The sequence below is a fragment of the Dermacentor variabilis genome, chromosome 8 (assembly GCF_050947875.1).
Source record: "Dermacentor variabilis isolate Ectoservices chromosome 8, ASM5094787v1, whole genome shotgun sequence".
NCBI lineage: Eukaryota > Metazoa > Arthropoda > Arachnida > Ixodida > Ixodidae > Dermacentor > Dermacentor variabilis.
The window spans coordinates 5,373,372-5,394,998 of NC_134575.1; the positions used below are offsets into that span (position 1 = coordinate 5,373,372).

The 21,627-nt window shown below is 50.7% G+C and overlaps 2 protein-coding genes and 1 non-coding gene across 3 annotated transcripts in view; 2 read left to right on the forward strand and 1 right to left on the reverse strand.

Moving 5' to 3' along the window:
- Positions 1 to 38: 38 nt before the first annotated feature.
- Positions 39 to 21,627, forward strand: part of LOC142589536 (uncharacterized) — a 55,762-nt gene continuing 34,173 nt past the window's right edge. The window contains exon 1 of the mRNA XM_075700962.1: positions 39 to 1,338. The gene's annotated coding sequence lies outside the window, so the exon portion shown is untranslated. The remainder of the gene's footprint in view (positions 1,339 to 21,627) is intronic.
- Positions 1,490 to 1,561, forward strand: TRNAH-GUG (transfer RNA histidin (anticodon GUG)). The gene has a single exon. It is a non-coding gene; the product is annotated as a tRNA-His (tRNA).
- Positions 9,586 to 10,026, reverse strand: LOC142590810 (uncharacterized). The gene has a single exon (XM_075703214.1). It carries the CDS (start codon positions 10,024 to 10,026, stop codon positions 9,586 to 9,588), a length of 441 nt encoding a protein of 146 aa, XP_075559329.1.

Sequence of the window (21,627 nt, forward strand, 5' to 3'; positions counted from 1 at the left end):
GGAATTGTGGCTGTTGCAAGACTTCAGTGGTAAGTGCTACGCTTCAATTTAGTGCGCTTGAAGCTACAGGCCCATTGACACCTGTGAGTCGCCTGCGACCAAGGCTGTAGCTCGACCACACCAGGGCGACCTGCGGGTCGCCTTCTCGTTCGAAACGAACTCGAAGTTGTCTGCGCGCTTACGGGAGTTCCGTCTGCCTTGACCGCGACTCGCGCTTGGTGTGCGACCTGAGTGAAGAGGTTGGGTTGATGTGGCGGTTTTGATGTGCACCGGTGGCCGTACAGGCGCTTCAAACGCGGGCGCAGTTGCAGCGGTGGTAGGCCCGCCCGTGCCTTCGTGGGAAGTGGCCGGGCATGCTAGCCGCCTACTTCGAGATGTGCGAGCGCACAAGAAATATTTCATTATTCGTTACAATGACGCGCTTACTCTAAAACTAATTTTGGGCAATGAAATTGCCTGAAAAATATTTCTGCTTCTATATTTCTGCTTGCTTGTGGCAAAGGTCATGCCATGGATAGTCCTGCTCTTGCCAGTCTCAAAATGCATTTATAAAAAAAATGCATGGTACTCGCGAGATAAGCCGAAAAGTCCACGTGTCTCTCGTCGTAGAGGAATGGGCACTCGTTGATCGCATTCAGCAGGACCTCTGTGGAGTACTCTGTTTTACCTCGTCCCGACAGTTTCGTGTTTGCCGCCGGCAATGAAAACCGGATGCACAAAGTATCGCGCTGCTTCCGGAGCCTCGTTGATTGGTTTAGCTCTCTGGTTTAGCGGCTCGCGACTTCGAGCAGCGTGCGACTGGCCTGCGACCGTCGCTTTTCGTCCAGAACCGTCGCACGACCTTATGCGACTCGCAAGTGTGAATGGGCCTTGCTACGGAAATTATCCTGCTCTGCGTAGAGGAAGGAGAAAAGTGGGAGGGAGCATTGCGTAACAAAATTGAAGCCACGAAAAGTCAGCCCAACACGTGAATATGGTCCCTCGACTCTTGACACCGCGCGTGAGCTGCACAAGCACATCGGGGAAAAAAAAAACACCTAGAACGGTTGGCAAAGCATTCGCACAAGCGCACATCGCTTTAAATCTACCGGAAACCACGCACGCGGCCGAATCTGCCGAGCGCGAAGTCACGTGGGTCGACTTTTGGAGAGAAGGCACAGGGGATGACTTTACAGAGAGTTGACTTGCGAAGGCTGGCTGGCGTGGTGTAATGCTTTCTCCTAGTTTATTTCGTTTATTTCCGTGCTCCATGCACGGGACCACTGAAAGCCACCAGTCGCCGATTCGACACGCACCGCGGTACGTGCTGTTGCGCTGGAATGGTGCGCAGTTGCCAAGGTGAGTGCTGACGTGGCTGCTTTCCGTCAAACCAGCGGTGGGGCGCATACTGAATGCTAAAGTTGCCCGCTAATAACAGAAAAGTAGTGTTTAGTTGGTTGTGTACCTTCATATAGCCGTTATTCGGCCATCCCCTCCGCCCGGTCGGGTAGCCGTGATCGTATAGTGGTTAGTACCTTGCGTTGTGGCCGCAATAACCCAGGTTCGAATCCTGGTCACGGCAATTTTTTTTTTTTAATGTATTTATTTTGTTAAACGTACATGCGCAATAAAGGCGTTTTGTTGGTTATTGACGCACGAAGTGTGCGAGTAATGACCATCCCGTCAGAAGCCATGTTAGCTGCTAACGGTATCCGTTGAATCGATTGGAATGAAATTCGCTGCATTTAGGAAGGAAAGTCGAATTATACTGACTGTTCAAAGCAGAAATTTGCATTCATAGGCTCATTGTTTTTACAAAAATTGCTAGAAACGCAAGTTTTTAAAAACGAAGCACAAAGTTGATATATCCGTAACTCTGCACTAAAAGCAAATATCGCGCAAATTCTATAAACCGTATCTGTTAAATCATCTGAAACAAAGCTAAATATTATGAGTTTATACCTTACGTGAAATACACTTTTACAGCTTTTACGAAGCTGTCGCAATATCTGTACTCACAAATCGGTAGCGTATAAGTTATTCAGAGCGTTATAGCTTACAGCCGAATAATGTTAGGGTTCTGACCCGTTATCCCGGGCATCGCCCGACTGCGAGTGGTTGACAAGGAATAAGTAGTGGAGAGCGAGAAAAAAAAAAACATTCAGGGATTGTACGTGCAAAAACTGCGACCTGTTTTGTACGTGAGACACGCCGTCGTGGGCCGGTGACCACTGTTCTTATTTTATTTTTATTGTTCTTTTTTCTTGGGGGGGGGGGGGTGCTTTCTAAATTTTTATTTTATATATATATATATATATATATATATATATATATATATATATATATATATATATATATATATATATATATATATATATATATATATATATACTTTTTTTTTTACAAAACGTGCATTTAAACTTAAGTGCAGGAGCGTTTTTGCGGTTCACCCCATCGATTTAGTGCGGCCGCCGCGGCAGGGATCGACCCCGCGAGCTCGCCAGCGCACCACTACATACTGTGGCGGGTGAATCGAGCGATAAAAATTCATTCTTGCATATACCGATCCAAAATTATGACAATGTCTTTTTCTTGGGAATATATTCGAAACTTTCGAACAACGAGTCAAATATTCAATTCGTTCTTCGAATCGAATAGTCACTATTCGTAAACGCAAATATTCTTCGAATACTCTTCGAATATTTCCACACGTCATCTGCACCCAGTTAAACATGTAGTTAGAGCTAAGGTACGGTAAACTTTGAACCCTACGGGCACATGCAGTATGGGCACCCTGCAATGCAGTTTGCCTGTACATGTCGCGCCACCTGGCAGCGGCGGTGAGCACCCGCGGGTAGGCCCTCACCGTCATTTCACCATTGTCCGTGGTGCGCTCAGGCCCGCCTGCAAGCCTGCTTTTCCAATTTTCCAATGGATTCCCCGCGGCCTCTTGGCAGCTTCTTCGTGAGAAGTGTGAACAAAAAGAACAAGCGCAGATACTGCTGCGTTAAGAAATGTCACAACCGCGAAGGGGATGTCGGCATCAAATTGTACCGCTTCCCTTTAAAACCGCGGGAAGCAACCCGGCGGCTGAAGTGGATCGTCGCGGTTCGTGTCGGTCTTGCGAATTTCTGTTAAACGAACTAAGACAAGAAGTGCAAAAACAAGAAAAAGAAATGAAAATGAGCCAGCAGCGGCATCTGCAAAAATACACAATAAAGCGTCAACTGTATAAAAATGCGTGAACTGATTCCGGCTGTTGTAAATCAGTTTTGATAGTTGTTTAGCTTGTCTTGCTTCAAAACAAACTTGCAGTAGTTAGGTGTCAAATCTAGCTTCGTAAGCGCTTGTGTGCGCTGTGCTTCTTCCTGCGCCAAGATCAAGACGCGAATGCTGGAACCGAGCTCATTCGTGCCGATGTTTTCTCGCGCTTACGACAACAGAACTAAGGTTGGAGTACACTGCAGAACACGTCGAGTATTCGAAAATTAGCATTTCCCTCGCGCACACAAGCGCATGTTTGTTCAGTCTTCACATTGTTTAGTCTCAGCTGATTGCTCTCTATGATGCTTCAGCGGTAATGCCCTCTCACAGTCGAGCCCGAACGACAATACCAGAATGTGCTCGAGGCACTTCGTCAACGGAGAACAAAGCACTTACCTGCCAATTCGCCAAAACCTATACAATGTGAGGGGCAAGGCACGCTCCAAGTAAGAAGCGACAAATGACAGTTCAAAGACGTCCACGGCCGTATTTGCTCACTTTAGTGGCATAAAAGAATGATTTCTTAACGCACTTCGAGATCGACGTCGTAAGCATACTTACTTTGTTGTGACAAATACTTCGCGACCTGCGGTGGTTGCTTAGTGGCTGCGGTGTTGGGCTGCTGAGCGCGAGGTCGCGGGAATAAATCCCGGCCACGGCGGCGGAATTTCGATGGGGTCGAAATACCAAAACACCCGTGTAATTAGATTTAGGTCCACTTTAAAGAACCTCAAGCGGTCCAAATTATTCCGGAGTCTCCCACCACGGCGTGCCTCCTAATCAGATCGTGGTTTTGGCACCTAAAACACCACAATTTAATTTAAGCACCTCACTGTGATGTCCGTGCTGTTTACTTCTTTGACACAGTATACGTGGTTGTAGTAAAAGATTATACGTCCTTTCTCAAGCGTCGGTGGTCCAAAATGGGCCTCGACGTTTTCGATTGCATTAAAACCGCAATTTAGAACGTCCGAAAGGTTTCAAACGAGCGCCGCAAAAGCATGCCTCCGCAACAGCGGCCGCCTCGGTGTTTCGCGCAACTGACACGGTGGCGCTGACGGCTGAGCCGATCGCCGCGCCGCCTGACCATTGCAGGGAGCCTATAGAAAAAAACACGAGAACTTGCGTAGTGAAGCAGGCTACGTCGCATAGATACGAGGGGCGTTCAATAAAGATTTCCCCCGACTCACTTCTATTTATTGCAGGATGCTGAAACTGCGCATGTGTAATGACATAAGTCACTACAGGTCCCGTGCCAATGTGCAACTCTGAACTAATAACGGTCTTTTACGGGTGCTAAAGTGGTGCGAGGTGTGATAATGGATGCAGTAGAATACAGAGCAGTCATCACGTTCCTGTACTTGAAAGGCCGCACTCCAAGGGAGACGTTCGATGAGATAAAAGAGGTTTATGGGGAGGATTCCCCATCATATGATGTGTAGTGAAGAACTGGCATCGTCATTTCAAATGTGGTCGGACTTCGGTGGAAACGGCACCGATTGCAGGGCGACCCCACTCAGCTATCGATGAACACACCATCCAGCAAGTGGAGGCCGCCATTTCGGAAAATCACCGCGTAACCGTTCGAGACTTAGCCCAAAATGTCAAGATTAGTGTCGGGTCCGTGAAAAAAATCCTTCAGGACCATCTTCGTATGCGTAAAGTATCCGCTCGCTGGGTTCCCCAGCTGCTCACACCTTTCCAACAGCAGGAACGAGTCGAATGCTCCCAGGCTCTTTTGACCATGTGCCATGGAAACCAGGAGGACTTTTTCAACAGGCTGATTACACAGGATGAAAGCTGGGTCCATCACTATGATCCGGAGACTAAAGTCCAGTCGATGCAATGGAAGCACTTGGACCCACCGCCTCCAAAGAAGGCACGAGCCCAGCCCTCGGCGGGCAAGGTCATACTCACAGTCTTTTGGGACCAGCACGGAGTAGTCTTGATGGATTTCCTAGCAAAGGGTGCCACGATCTCCAATTACCCCTGTCCTGCGCCAGCCGATTCCAACTAGCACCCGCAAATTTCCTGATTTCGTCTCACCACGTAGTCTTCTGTCGTCCTCTACTACGCTTCCCTTCTCTTGGTACCCATTCTGTCACCCTAATGGTCGAACGGTTATCTACTCTACGCATTACATGACCTGCCCAGCGCCAGTTTTTCTCTCCATGTGAATTATAATGCCGTCTATACCCCGTTTGTTCTCCGATCCAAAACGCTCTTTTTCTGTTTCTTAAAGTTATGCCTAGCATTCTTCGTTCCATCGCTCTTTGCGCAGTCCTTAGTTTGTTCTCAAGTTTCTTTGTCAGTCTCCCAGTCTCTACCCTATATGTCAGCACCAGTAAAATGCACTGATTGTATACCTTCCTTTTCAATGATAACGGTAAGCTTCCAGTGAGGAGCTCACGATGTCTGCCGTATGCGAGGCAACATATTTTTATTCTGTGAATTTCCTTCTCATGGTCAGGGTTCCCTGTGATTAGTTGACCTAGGTAAACATACCCCTTCACAGACTCTAGAGGCTGACTGGCGATCCTGAATTCTCGTTCCCTTTCTCTGCTATTCATCATTATCTTTGTCTTCTGCATATTAATCTTATAGGGGTAGTACTCAAGTTCGCGTGTGCGCACCTGACCCTTCTCTGGATCGCACAGCGCCGGTGGAGCGGCAGTCGCTCGCTAGTATTGGCACGCGCGAGAAAAGCAGAGACGAGGCGTGGGGCTTGGATTCTCGGTACCAACTAGTTTTTATTCTTTGTGCGCCGGCCCTTTCTCGGCGGCCGGCTGGCTACGATCGACTGCGGTCGGCTATGTTCTGCGCTGGCAGCACGGCGGCTTATCCGCGGCATATTTGTGTTCACCACAGCACTCCCCCCCTAGTGAGAACACGAACGGAACCAGCACGACAAAACAGTCGTGCGATTAGAGGTTGAGGCGATTTGGCGCATTTAGACGTCTGCCACTGCGCGTGTGGTATGTGCGAGTATCAGGCGTGGGTGCATTTTCCGCCCTGGTGGAAACCGCTGCCCTGGGACGAGGTACTTTTGTAGGGGTTCCAGGCGACGGGGTGGAGGTTGGTGTCATAGACTGCGTTTCCATGTACGCAGGTTTAAGTCTGTCCAACGAGACAACTTCCCGCCGCCCCCGCATTTCGATAGTGAACGTCTTCCGCCCACGACGGAGAACCTCGAATGGCCCATCGTACGGTGCTTGTAGTGGTCGTCGTACAGCGTCGTTACGCAGAAAGACGTGACTACATGACTCAAGCTCGTTGCTCACGTGTGTCCTCCTCTCTGTGGGCTGTCGCGGAGGCGTAGCTCGGCGCTTGTTCATGATGTCACGGAGGCGAGATGCGTAGTCGCTGGCGGAAATGCGAGCTTGCTGTTGGCCAGAAGCAAAGAAATCACCGGGCAGACGTAGCGTCGTGCCGTAGACAAGTTCCGCAGCGCTGCAGCCGATATCTGCCTTGCACGCTGTGCGTGTGCCCAAGAGCACGGTAGGCAATGCTTCCACCCAAGAGTCATGTTCACTTGCCATTAGTGCTGCTTTCAGCTGCCGGTGAAACCTCTCGACCATTCCATTGCTCATCGGGTGGTAGGCCGTAGTCCTGATGCGCGAGGCGCCGATCAGTTTCGTCAGTCTGGTGAACAACGCAGACTCAAACTGGCTTCCTCTGTCCGTTGTAATGGAGGAAGGCGCACCAAAACGACATAGCCAGTGGTTGACAAAAGCGCAAGCAACAGTTTCAGCTGTAATGTCGGGAATCGGGATAGCTTCTGCCCACCGCGTGAAACGGTCGACCAAAGTGAGCAAGTACGTTTCGCCCTGGCAAGGTGTCAATGGTCCGACTGTCCGTATGGATGTTGTCGAATCGAGCATTTGGCCCTGGGAAAGTCCCCAACGGTGTCACCGTGTGACGCTGAACCTTGGACCGTTGACACGCAAGACACTCGCGAGTCCACTGTCGGGAGTCGCGGTTGATGCCAGGCCATACGAAATGTGCCGTGAGCAGCTTCTGGGTCGCCCGGATTCCTGGGTGTGAAAGCTCGTGTAACGAAGCGTATACCTCGCGACGGAGGCAAGCAGGCACGAATGGTCGAGGGCTACTTGCAGTTGTATCGCAACAAATGTCTCCTACTCCGGGCAAAGGAAACCACTGTAGGATGAGTGACGTCGATGTTTCCTGGAAACGGCGCAGTTCGTCATCGTCGCGTTGAGCTGCCGCCACTTTTGCGAGGTTTATTCCCGTGTGAGTGATGGCATTTACTGGGCTGCGCGACACAGCATCGGCGACAGCGTTGTCTACTCCCTTTATGTGGCTAATGTCCGTGGTGAATTCCGATATGTAGGACATCTGCCGCAGCTCGCGGGCTGTGTGCGTGCCGCCATCAGATTTGAGGGAGCGTAATTAAGCCGTAGGTGAGAAGCTTGTGATCAGTCATTACAAAGAATTCCGTCCCTTCTAAGTAATGACGAAAGTGCCGGATTGCTGCGTAGACGGCCAACAGCTCGCGTGCGAAAGTGCTGTAACGCTGCTCGGTGGGTGTCAATTTCCGAGAAAAGAAAGCGATCGGTTGCCATACTCCTTTGTTGAGTTGTTGAAGGACAGCGCCCAAAGCTGCGTCCGAGGCGTCGACCATGACACACTGTGGGACTCCCGGTTGCGGGTAGGCGAGAAGTGTGGCGTCGGCGAGGTGTCTCTTGATCTCTTGAAAAGCCGCTTCGGCGTCGTCCGTCCAGAGCAGCGCCCTAGCAGCACCTTCGTGTGTCGACAGCAGGAGGTGGAGAGGGTGTAGAACGGCCGCGCACCGAGGTACGAAACGTCGGTAGTAACTTACAAGGCCAAGGAACTCGCGGAGCTGGCGCTTAGTGGTGGGTCGTGTAAACTTCTCGGCAGCTTTGACCTTGCCTGGATGAGGTTGAATGCCAGAGCTTGAAGCAACATGGCCAAGAAAAGTCAGCTTCTCGGCACCCAGCTCGCACTTGTCCGTATTCACCAGGATGCCATGCTCCGTCAGGCGCTGATACACGGATCGCAGATGCGCCTCATGCTCCTCCGGTGAAGTGCTTGCGATGAGCAGGTCGTCGAGGTATGCATGGCACAAGTCGGGGCCATGCAAAACGCCGTTGACAAAACGCTGGCCGAAGGGCGTGGTTCGAACAGGCCGAAGGGCGTGGGTCCTCTGGAGCCACGGGGACCTGATGGTACGCCCGCACGAGGTCGATCTTGGAGAAAATCGCCGCACCATGTAGGCTGGACGTGACATCATGAATGTGAGGTACCGGATAGCGGTCGTGCATGGTTGCTCGATTGAGGGCACGATAGTTGCCGCAGGGTCGCCAGTCTCCTGGTGTAGGCTTAGGCAGTGGAGACGTCTACGGACTAGCGGACGGGCGGATTATGCCGAGCTCGAGCATATGGTCGAATTGCTGTCGAGTTGCTTGCAGCTTTTGCGGGGACAGGCGACGCGGGCGTATGTAAACTGGTGGGCCTGTGGTGACAATGTGGTGGCATACATTGTGTTTGACGGCCGCGCTGGCCTGTGGTGGCCGCGTCACTTCGGGGAAATCGCCGAGGATGCCGGTGAATCTTGTAACGCCCGGCGGTGCTACGAGCGTGGGGCTGAGGGGTGGATGCCTGGATGGCTTCCCGCGCACTTCTGCTTGTGACAGGGGGTCCTGTAAACGCCGGTTGCGGACATCGACAAGCGGTCCGAAGTTGCGCAAAAAGTCCGCTCCCAGGATGGCAAATTTTACGTCAGCCACGACGAAAATCCACCGAAACGTCCTCTTGAGGCCCAGGTCGAGCGAGAGAGAGCATTGACCGTACGTCGGTATCGTCGCATTGTTGACAGCTTGCAACGGTGCTGCGCACGGTCGTTTGCGATCGGCTGGCGACACCGGCACGACACTAACTTCCGCCCCTGTGTCGACTAGGAAACGAGCACGTCTTTCGCGATCGGTCAGGAAGAAAACCGATGGGCGATTGTCCGGCGGGGCGGGGGCACTGGTCACCCTCAGTGCTGGCCCGGGGCGTTTCCCGAATTTTCACAGGGCAACACACAGTTCCGTGCAGCGTTGCCGAATTTGCGGTGGTACCAGCACACCCTGCGTTGTTGTCGTTGTGATGCGGTACGCTGTCGTGGTCGCTGGTTGCCGCTCGAGTGCAGCGCTGCGACGGTGTCTGTGAGGCGAAAAATTTCCTCTCGCATCTCTTGCGGGGAATTGGCGGACGGTGCGTCTGCGTGCACCGACGCGACTGTGGGCACGGCGACAGCCATAAGTTTGTCGGCGAGCTCGGCCATCTTGGCAAGGTCTGTCTCGCCCGACGCCGTGAGGCCTATTCGTACGCTTTTGGGGAGCCTTTGCAGGAACAGTTCCCGCACAAACGGCCGTCACTTGCTGTCGCGCCGCCGGCCAGTTGTTGCATGTGGCGTAGCAACTGGCTGGGTCGGCGGTCGCCAAGTTCGGCCTCCCGCAGTAGCTGCTGGAGACGCTCCGGCTCTGTAGGTGTGACACGGCGAATCAGTGTCTCTTTTAGCGTCTGGTAGGCGCTCTCTGCGGGTGGTGTTAGCAGTAGGTCCCGCACCTCGCTGGCCGTCACAGGCGGGAGGCTGCCCACCACGTGGTGGTATTTGGTGCTGTCAGCAGTGATGCGGCGTGCAGCGAACTGTGACTCAACTTGCACGAACCAAAATTCCGGGTCGCCAGTCCAAAATGGAGGTAGCTTGACATCAAGTACGGCTACCGTGGGGCTGCCGGCGTCGCTTCGCAGGTTCATGGCAATCACGTCCGGGTCACCACTTATTGGCACGCGCGAGGAAAGCAGAGACGAGGCGTGGGGCTTGGAGTCTCGGTGCCAACTACAGGTTTTCCCGCTCAATTTATTCCAAGCGCCAGTCAATTTAATCTGAGCGCCAGTCAATTTAATCCAAGTGCCAGTGATTTTAATCCGAGCGCCACTCAATTAAATCCAAGGCCCACTCAATTTAATCCAAACACCAGCCGAAATAATCCAAACGCCAGTGAATTTAATCGAGGCATAACGGAATTCAAGAATCTTTGAATTTCAAGACTTCAGAAAATTTGCGAACATATTATGAGCTAATACCTTGAAAATGAAAGAGCGAGGTGAGAGACCAGTAGCTATCCTGCCACTTGACTAACGACAACTTTTGGAAGTTTCTATTTTCTACTTCGTTATGAGAGCGACACAGCAGATGAGAATTCTTGAAATAGATTGAGAGGAAACGTCAACATGAGTACTTTGAGCTAATGATACACATGCGATTTGGTCATGGCTATCAAACGAAACAATAACGAGTGATTCGATGATAATCACTACGTCCTCGCCGGGAGGCTTCTGTCGCTAGCGAATACGATTCAATATTCTAGCTGCGATATCCGCAGCCTCTTATCGAACACCTTGTCATCGCTAGCACTAAAACACTCATGAATAACACTTATTTGCATAACACGCCTAACTGATATGGTCGAGTCACTAGTGAGCACAAGTGAAATATAATGCACAGTTCAGGGTTCTCGGTGTTTTGGACAGCATAACTTCATATATATCCAATGAAATGCGATGAAACGAGTGACTCACTATGCCTACTATAAACTCGTACGCTTAAGTCACTGGTGAATATTATTCAGCTATTATACCATCACTGAGGCAGCTTTCACTCGTGAGTGCCGTCAGTAGTATCAATCAAGCTGTAGCAAAATGAGCACCTTTGTGCTTAACTGACACCGCCGAGTTTTTAGTGATCACTAGTGATGCGCTTACTGCGATGTTCTACAATTTTCATGGAGAATAGTGTCATAGATATAAAACAAAATGTCATTCAGACAGCGATTCAATAACTATTATTTATTAACTATAAGAGATACTAAGGTTGAGTCACTAGTGATGAAGAATAACTTTGTGTAATGTGATGGTCACAGCGATCATTCATGCACGGCGTCAATGTTATGAATGAAAGTGTCAATAAATGAGAGTTTTAATTAGTCAACATTGCTAATTGACATCACAGAGCTTCTTTGTTTTCGTACTTATTCCAGCATAAAGTCACGAGTATCAAATTAAAATTGAGTCAAATGGCAATTCAAGTTTAATAACTAGGAGGTGCTAAGCACTTGTCACTGAGTGTTCACAAGTCACTTTGGTATGGCAGCGGCTGCCATCTATCGTGCACGTAGTCATTCGCTGATGTTCTTTATATTCTTCAAATTATTGCTGGTTTATGGAAACATTACTGAATTGCAGCGCGTACAAGTAAACGCTATAATTGTAAAAAAATTACTGATATTTACTACTGGCTCAAACTGCTCAGTTCATAATTGTCATTACTTAATCACCTTTTGAGCAACCTTTAATTTTATGTCCCTGAAGCTGTGATTTGTGAGTAACCGAGAAAATTATACTGAATACTGAACTTTTGAAGTCTCGTAGGTGTGAGGCCGATGCAAAGGAGGACTCTTATTCCGAACGATTGTGCTGCCGGAGAGTCGTGGCTGCAGTTGCGCAGAGGCGAACCAGTTCCTGAGAAAACTGATGCACGGGTGCTAATCTTTTCTGCTGAACAAGTTCCTAGCTGTCATTCAGTATAAACGCCCCGTTTTGGGGCAGCCTGTAAATCTGCTAACTTGATTCCCCAGGCAGGGAAAACATTTTCTTTTCTTTTACAGTTTAACTATGTCTGCAACCCATTAAAACTGCGTTCCCAATGTGGTACCACACTTCTTCAACGAATACAGCAGATCTACAAATATCTCTACGTGTACGTGAGATATGCCGTTCCTTTAATTGCTTCATTATTGTCCTCATGATAGTGCACCGGATAACTGAAAGCAGCCGTTTACAATACGGAAGCTGCTTAATTAGTTGAGCGGACGTACAGTTGGAAACGGCATTACATTTAGGTATGAAATTTAAGATGAGCGTAACATGTTTTTTTCTCAGAAATCAGACTCGAGAATAATTTCTTTCGTTTGCACCCCTAAAAAAAAAAAAAGTCGAAAGACGCAGCTACCTTCTTTTCTTTTTTTCATTTTTAAATTAAGCATATTCTGGCGTTTTACGTCTGGCGATATAATTATGAGGCACCCTGTTCAGTTCTCACCACCTGGGGTTCTTTAACGTGCACGTAAAGAGAAGTACGCGAGTGTTTTTCCATTTCGTTCCCATCCAATTCCGCGACCTGGTTTGAACCCCTGAGCTCGAGTTTAGCAGCGCAACGCCATATCCACAATGTAGCCACTAATTAAGCTACCGCGCCGCTTTCTTCTTCTTTTTTTTTTATCCTTAAGCATGGACTGGACCAAAAATTTTTCACGACTTACGGGCCAAATATTAGCATATATAATGGCTACCTAAAACAGTTTCGGTGCTTTAGGTCCAACCGCAAGAAAAGAACTCGTACCAATTACCCCGCATTCTATTACGCGTGAGAGACGGAAACATGAATGGAATGTTGCACTGCAGATATTTTTTTTTCTTTTTATGTAAGAATACTTCCCGTAAATATGAGTATACAGGCCGCCGGGTACGGTAGATATGTGTTTTTTCTTTTGAAGCGGCAAGCAGGGAGGTTACATGTTTTTCCGTCTATACGTTTCACAAAACCCTGTGATGGAAAACTGTATGCGCAAAAAGGCACGTGAGAGATACATGCTGCTTCAAGAACAAGAAAAATAATTGTTCTCCAAAGGGAACCGTACAATAACATAGTAGAATGAAACCGACACTACGGCCGCTATGGACGCGCAATCACTGAGCATCATTAAAAAAATGAAATAAAGAACAGGAAGAAAGGCATCTATCTCTAAGGCATAAATACATGTCATATCATGTCATAAAGACCACTTGAGCGGTGTGAACGCATATGCCAGCGCATGATGTAGTACGAATGACCCTTCCGAGAAGTGTCGCCAGCAGTTTCCAACGGTGCGACCTTGCGGCCCAATTCACTTTGGTCGCAGAGCCAGTCTTGTAACGTTGCGCAGAGTCGCCACAGCGCCACAGTGTTTTACAGTGAAAGCTGTATATGGGCTAACCTTCCGTAGCTTTTTCGGCGTCCGGCAACAGAAACGGACTTCGCGATTTCTAACAAACCCATACTGGTGCAATGCGGCGGCGCAGATGTCAAAATGCGGCACAGATTAGAACGCTATTGGGATTCGTCGTGCGATCCCACCGCTGTCAACCAGATGTAGGAGTCGTCGGACGACCTCGCCGCTGCCACCATTTGAAGGAGTTGAAGGTCGTAGAGAGGAACTCGGTGAACAGGATTTATTTACATTATTTACATCTCTAGCAAGACATACATCGACAGTCTAGCGTGACTCCTATATGGAGCCCGCAAGACTAACATACAGCAAACAGCTTACGAGCACGCAGCTCACGAGTACATTTCGAGCATGACAACGAACACTCAGCTCCCGACGACGAGCACAAAACGAGCACGCTCTAGCAGCAGGCAAACGCTGCTTATAAGCACTTGGTCCCCCCTTGATTCCCAGTGGACGGAAACGTTCGTCCAGTCATCGTTCGACGTCACCGTAGATGACCCGCCCCTTTGGAGGAGGGCTCACAAACACGTGTTGCACAGGCTTCAGTGCCGCACACACACACAGGTGTAAAGGTCCGGAGACGGCGTCAGAGGGGCTTCGTAGAACTCTGCTTCGTCCCGGGTGGCGCGGCCGAGTACCACATTCCTGAGCTGACCCCGCGCCACGTGGCTGCCGGTTTATTCGCAGTTCTCTGAAGTGCGCCCCGTCCGGTTGGATAGGAACACGTGCAGCGGGCTGAAATAGCTGGCACGTTGTCACCCCGTACGGCCATTCCTAACAACGCTCGCCGTGAAGAATAGCGTGATGTCAAGGTTATCGCAGTATATAATCAGGAGAGGTATCGGCGCTAAAAACAGCTGCGTTATCGATGGGGTGGACACGTATACTTCGTACACCCGAAGAACAACGCGCGTACGAGGAGCGCCGGAGGGAACAGCAACGAGAATGGGAACGGCGCCGGCGCGAAACGACCACCGACGAAGAACGTTCCCGCGATGCCGAACGAAAACGACAATCGCGAGCCCGGGCACCTCCGAACGAGCAACGTCGCCAGACTCGCAACGCAAAAGATGACAACCATTCCACTCTGTGAAGATGGAATGGCAGCGAAAGCACTTTGCTTTTCGTTTGAGAGCTTTGACTGCCGTCAGCTTTCCCTGCCATTCCATCTTCGCTGAGTGGTATGGTTGCCATTTTTTTCGTCGTCGCGCGCCTCACTGCAAAGCATGCGCCTCCCCAGCCGCTCGTCCCACTCAGCCCTGTTCCAGTACACTCTATAGCGCAACGGTAGTTGCTGGGCCCCAACGTGGCCAGCAGCTGCCTTCGCTGGCTGCCTCCGGAGCGCCCCGGCGGCCGCCTTTCCCGCGCTCTACACAAGGGTGACGCCGACTGTACATTTCTCTTGCTGCGGTGTGAAGTAAAATAAAAACACGCAGACACTCGGTTTGTGTGTTCTATTAGTTCTCTTCACTTTAATTCGTCTATCGATGCAACAGTTTACAAAAATAACAGATGTTGCCTCGAATTATTCTCGAAATAACGTGCCACTATGAACTACGTCACAGAACTGCCATGTGCGTAGGCGCACTTGTGCGATATGCGTCGACTCTCCGGTTGGAAGCGCGGCGCTCGCGAGGAGAAGGGCAACGTTATGAAATTTAAGCTCTTTCCGCGGCGCTAGTGACTTAGCAAAAGCGATCGTTAGCGCGCATTGTATGCACGGCGCTTGTCAGCTCAAAATGGCCTGGTCCCTTTAATGTGTACCCACTGCACGGCACACGGGCGTTTTGGGATGTCACCCCATCGAAATGGCCGGGATTTGTTCCCGCGGTCTCGTGCTTAGCAGCGTAACGCCACAGTCGAAAACTATAGCTTGGTTCTTTGAAATGTAATCTACCACAGCAATTTCGGCGCGCAATGGAAGCGGGGTAAGAAAATTGGCAGTGGCTTAGCTCGGCTATGCCAGGATATACGTAGCGAAAGCTAAGGCTGGTTAGCCTTGGTTAATTTTGATTGCAAGTCCAGGTTAGTCTGGTTGTCTAGCTACGTTGCGGCGTTTAGCAAGTCGTTCGGCGCGCTGTTCGTCTGTTTTCTGGGCGATTCGTTTCCTCTTCATATCGTTCCGATGTCGATTCCAGGCCTCCTCCTGCTTATCAGAATTGTCGTCGTCATATTGCCGCCTCAACTGGTTGCGGCGCACGCGGGCTCTCCTTTTCAATCCTCCGACATGTTATCAGGCATGTGACACAGCAGGCGAAGCGAGCGGAGGCGAGCGCAACGACGAGGAGCGCGGTGTGACGTCATACCAAATGGCGGTGGCAGAAAGGCGCGGCGCTGCGCAGCGGCGGAACGCCTATGGCTCGGTGCTACTAGTGGCGCATGCGCAGTAGGGACTAGGGAGCGTGAGAGAGAGAGAAATATCCGCGGCGAGGCTCGCGTTGAGACGTCATGTGCCTCCTCGCAGCACCACCACGGCGAAATCGCAAGTTCGCGGCCAGTAAAGCTTTCGCTTTAAAACGATTTCTCTGTACCCGGGTATGTTGCAAGACTGTTGAAAAGCTGCCCTCTCTCTCTCAGAGCGAGACGTTTTACTTCGTCCTCTCACGTCGGCCGCGACAAAAGCGCTCATTTAAAAGAAGTCTTAAAAGAAGTTTGAATTAGCAGCAAACGAACTCCATGCCATCCCCAACAACTTTTGCGAAGCCAAACTTCGTTGTCAGAAAACGCAAATATTTGGTGCTGCACGGACTTGACGCCCATTCTGCCGTTCTGCTTTGCTGAGCACGACTTGCAAAACATTCGAGGCAAGTTTCTTAGTTTGGCGATCGACAGGCCCCCTCCCATCCCTCGTCGCCCGGAGCTGCCCGGGCGAAGGCGCCCGCCAACGATAATGGTCATTGTGTGGCGTTGAGAGATGGAGGAGGTGGAGGAGGAAGGAATGCATTAACAGCTATAGCAGCGCTGCGACAGAGAGAGGAGGGCTCGATCCCCTTCGCCGCAGCCGCAATGTCCTTGAACCTATGCCCGCGCCGCACGGCCGCCGCCGGGAGCAGACGGGTTAATATAGCAGACGATGACACTTCCCACCGGCGCGGTTGATAGCAGCAGGCGCCCCCCCCCCCCCTTTGTCGCCCTTCTCGAGGGTTCCCGACGAGGGCGCCCCCTCCCTCTTCTTTCTTCTCAGCGTTTGATCAAGTCGTCGGTCTACAAATACGCTCGGTGGCGGAATATGCAGGCGATTCTCACGTGACCATTGAACGTAAGGTTGAGCCGGCACAGGGGAGGTTTGATCACCTCCAGTGGTACCGAACCTGCAAGTTGTTTGCCTGGCCGTGCAATCTAACTACTATGCATCGTACAGCTTTATAATAATAATAATAATAATAATAATAATAATAATAATAATAATAATAATAATAATAATAATAATAATAATAATAGGGCTTAAAGAGACAATAACGAGGAAAATGCGCTGAGCTGTGTTAGAAAAAAAAACTTTCTATATAATATTGTCACGCGCTAAGACAAGAGTAAGCAGCAGTATCAGCAGCCAGACACGAAAATGTCAGACACAAGAAAAGGACGGTTCTCCAGCTGGCGCGAGATCTTTGACTTCGTCGTCTTCAATCGCCGTTCTTGCTGGGCACGCAACGCTGGCTCAAAACACCAGGTGGCATTATTCCCCCTCCCAATGGAGCATCTACTCGATGCTCAAATACGAAACGTACACGGGAACTACACAAATTAGGTAAGACAAAAAAAAAAAAGAAAGTAAACGCGCTAGCACACATACGGAAATGCACACGGAAAAATGTGTTCTGTGGTCGAGAACACACAAAAAAAAAAAACGCTTCGCAGTTCTTTGGAGGACGACGCGACGACAGCAAAAAGAAAAGAAAGAAAGAGGTTGTTTCACTAGTACACTTCACCGTGTAACATACGGCTTAAGGCGGACGACATGTACAGTCTCTGCGCGTGGTAAATGGCGCTTGGGCGATGGCAGGTCTCCGTCTGGAATCACTTCATAGTTCACGTCGCCTACACGCCTTAGTACTGTGTATGGTCCGAAGTACTTGCTCAGGAGTTTCTCGCTGAGACCTCGCCGTCTAATGGGTGTCTAAACCCAAACTTGGTCACCAGGCTCATAGGTAACTTGTCGATGGTGGAGATTGTACTTTATTGCATCTGTACACTGCTGCTGTCTTATGTGCACACGGGCCAGTTGACGCGCTTCCTCGGCGCGCTGAATGTACTCCTCGACGTCAGGAGCTAACTGGTCGAGTTGGTCGTTATCTTCATATAGAATCATGGCATCTAGCATAGTTTGGACATCTAGACCATAAACGAGGCGGAATGGCGTGAAGCGTGTAGTTTCCTGCGTGGCAGTGCTATACGCAAACGTCACGTACGGTAGGATTTCGTCCCACGTCTTGTGCTGCACATCCACGTACAGTACATAGCGATCATGTCTGCCAGTGTTTTGTTTAGTCTTTCTGTCAAGCCGTTAGTTTCAGGTTGGTATGCAGTGGCTTTTCGATGACTCGTGTAACTGAGCTTGAAGATGTCGCCCAGAAGCTTCGCCGTAAATGCCGTCCCTCGGTCAGTGATGATGAATGACGGTGCGCCATGCCGAAGCACAATGTGATGCAAAAAAAACTGGGCAACTTCAGATGCTGTCCCGCGTGGTAGTGCCTTCGTCTCAGCGTAACGCGTCAAGTAGTCAGCTGCGACAACGATCCACTTATTGCCGGAGGAAGACAATGGAAATAGTCCAAGAGGGTCCATTCCAACTTGATCAAACGGCGTACGCGGAGGGTCGATGGGTTGTAGAAGGCCTGCAGGCTTGAAGGGTGGTGACTTGCGGCGCTGGCATTCACGGCATCCTTTCACGTAGCGTTTGACGCAAGCAGTCAGTCAAGGCCAGTAGTACAGCTGCCGTACCCTGTCCAGAGTCCTTGAGTAGCCCAAGTGACCAGGTGACGGCTCGTCGTGGCAGGCTAATAGGATGTCGTCGCGAAGGGCTTGAGGAACTACTAGAAGATGTGGTTTGTCGCCGGCACCTGTGTTTCTTTTGTATAAGATGTCCCCTCGTAGGCAAAATGACGACAACCGTCGCGAAATAGGACGAGGAATGGACGCGATGCCGCCTTCTAAGTGATCGATGATGGGTCTTAGCTCAGCGTCTGATCGCTGTTTAGCGAACAGATCCGGCCCGCTGATGGCTCCCAGAAAGGCGCTGTCGTCTTCCTCGTCAGGATCCTGAGATTCAACAGGTGCTCGTGATAACGTGTCAGCATCTCCATCTTTTCTGCCTGACTTGTAAACGATGGTGATGTTAAATTCCTGGAGTCGCAGACTCCAACGTGCCAATCGTCCAGAAGGGTCTCGGAGGTTGGTCAACCAGCACAAAGCGTGATGGTCGGTCACAACTTTATATGGCCGCCCGTAGAGATACGGCCTAAACTTTGTGGTAGCCCAAATAACCGCGAGGCACTCCTCTGTGGTGGAATAATTGGACTCCGCGTGACAGAGTGCGGCTCGCGTAGGCGATAACTCGTTCAGTCCCGTCTTGCCGTTGCACCAGGATAGCTCCGAGGCCGCTATTGCTGGCGTCAGTGCGTACTTCTGTCAGCATCCTCATCAAAATGACCGAGCACGGGAGGAGAAAACAATCGACGTTGTAGCTCCGCAAAGGCGGTCTGTTGTTCATCAGTCCAGAGGAACGGCGTGTCGTTACGCGTAAGGCGAAATAGCGGATCTGCAATCTTCGAAAAATTTTCAATCAAGCGTCGTTAATATGCACACAAGCCCAAAAATCGTCGGACACTTTTCTTATCGGTTGGAGCGGGAAAAGCTGCTACGGCAGCAGTCTTCTCGGGATCGGGCCGAACACCTGCCGCGCTTACGACGTGACCAAGGAACTTCAGTTCCTCATAACCGAAATGGCACTTCTCTGGCTTGAGTGCAAGGTCAGCCGATCAAATGGCTTCGAGTACATGCCGAAGGGGTCGAAGGTGCTCGTCAAAAGTTTCTGAAAAGACAACGACATCATCGAGATAAACGAGACAGCTTTTCCATTTGAGGTCAGCGAGAACGGTATCCATCATTCGCTGGAATGTGGCTGGAGCGGAACAGAGGCCGAAAGGGAGTACTCTAAATTCGTAAAGGCCGTCCGGAGTTAAGAAAGCAGTTTTCTCGCGGTCACGCTCATCTACTTCAATTTGCCAGTAGCCACTTTTCAGATCGATAGAGGAGAAATACATCGCGTGCCTCAGCCTGTCCAGAGAATCGTTGACACGAGGTAACGGGTACACGTCTTTCTTTGCGACGTTGTTTAGCTTCCGGTAGTCAACACAATATCGAAGCGTGCCATCTTTCTTTTTAACAAGAACGACTGGTGATAACCAGAGACTGCATGAAGGCTGGATTACGCCGTCTTGAAGCATTTTCTTCATCTGCGTTTGAATCGCATGTCGTTCGGTCGGGGAAACACGATAAGGCTGTTGCCGTATGGGGGGCACGTCGTCATAGGTGATGATACGGTGTTTCGTAATCGATGTTCGACTTATCTTCGACGACCGTGCAAAGCAAGAGTGGAACTCAAGCAACAGCTCGCGCAGGGGTTGTCTGTTCTCTTCAGGAAGCGTTGGACTAATGTCGACGTTGCGTAGAGGTGCTTCAGCAGTGCCGATTGCCTCGGAAACAAAACACTCAGTGACATCGGCCATCGGGTCGGCGTAGGCGATGACAGTACCGGAGAAAAGGTGCCGGCGTCCGTAGCTGAAGTTGGTGACAAGAACCTCACAGTGGCCATCGTGGAGATTGACAAGGCTTCTTGCTACGCAAACACCATGAGAAAGCAGGAGAGAGCGATTGCTTTCTGCGACCGCTTCACCGTGTACGAGCCTGTCACATGCCACTTGAACCACGACATTTGAACGCGGTGGTTACGTGACAGCGTCATCGATGACACGAAAAGATGCTCGAGGGTGGATGGTGTTGGTCGTCGCTGTGGCGCTCTTTGTCGAGAAAGTGACGAGGCGTTGTCGAATGTTGATGATAGCTCTGTGCTCCCTGAGAAAGTCCATGCCGATGATTAGGTCTCTAGAACACTGAGGGAGAATGCTCAAACTGGCAACAAACGTAGAGCCGCGAATCTGTATTCGTGCCGTGCACATGCCGAGTAGTGTGACGATGTGCCCGCCAGCTGTACGAACTAGCGTCTGATTCCAAGGCGTGGTCACTTTCTTCAGAAGGGTAGCCAGTTTTTCGCTGATTATAGAATAATCCGCTCCAGTGTCCACAAAAGCAGTCAATTCACGACCGTCGAGCAGTACAGGAATGTCCAAAGAAATTCTTCTTCCGTAATCAGCAGGTACTGTCGTCGTCGATGTATCGTCGGTCCGCGTACGCGTCAGTAGGGGTCCTTGAGCACGTCCAGACTGAGCGGCCTCGCCCCCAAAGGTCGCTGTGGTTAGTTTTCCCGTCGTGGGCTGGGCGACCGACCCTGCACCACGCTTGAATACGTACGGCGAGTCGGAGAAAACTGCCGCGGCGAAGGGGAGCGTGACTGGTGTCGAGCTGATGGAGATCCGCGCTGCTGGGCAACGTAGTCTTCAATTTCAGGAGGACGCTGGCCGAACCTAGGTCGCGGCGAGTTCGCTGAGAATCTGCGTAGTCCGAGCTCTCGATAGGAGCACTGTCGGTAGACATGCCCAGCTTCGCCACAGTGAAAGCAAAGGGGACGGCGATCAGGTGCCCGCCACACGTCTAATTTCCTTGGGGCCTGTCGGTGGTCCTGGTAATACGAGGAAGCTTGGACGGGCTCTAGCATGGCCGGGCGCTCGGCGCGAAGCGGGGAGGGAGGTGGGACAGGTTGCCTTAAGGCTTGCGAATATGACAATCGGGGGCTGTCATTTCTTAGCGGTCGAGCTTCTGTGTTGAAGGGTGGTTCTCTTAGCGCATGCTGGACTTCGTCACGGAAAACGTTGGGCAAGGAGCTGAGCATCGGCTGTGAAGGTACCGACAGTTTCTGGAGTTCTTCGCGGATCACGGAACGAATGAGCTCTCGAAAGAAATCGACGTGACGAGAGCTCCGAAGAAGTCCGTAGGTGAGGCAGTGTTCACTTGGCGTTCGTATGATGGTGTCCGCTGGCGAAGGGTCTGCTCCATGGTGATGGCCTCGGAAAGAAATTCTGACACAGTCTTGGGAGGACTGCGCACGAGACCGCCGAACAGCTGCTCTTTCACTCCGCGCATCAGGTACCGCACCTTCTTTTCATCCGACATGCTGGGGTCGGCTCGTCGA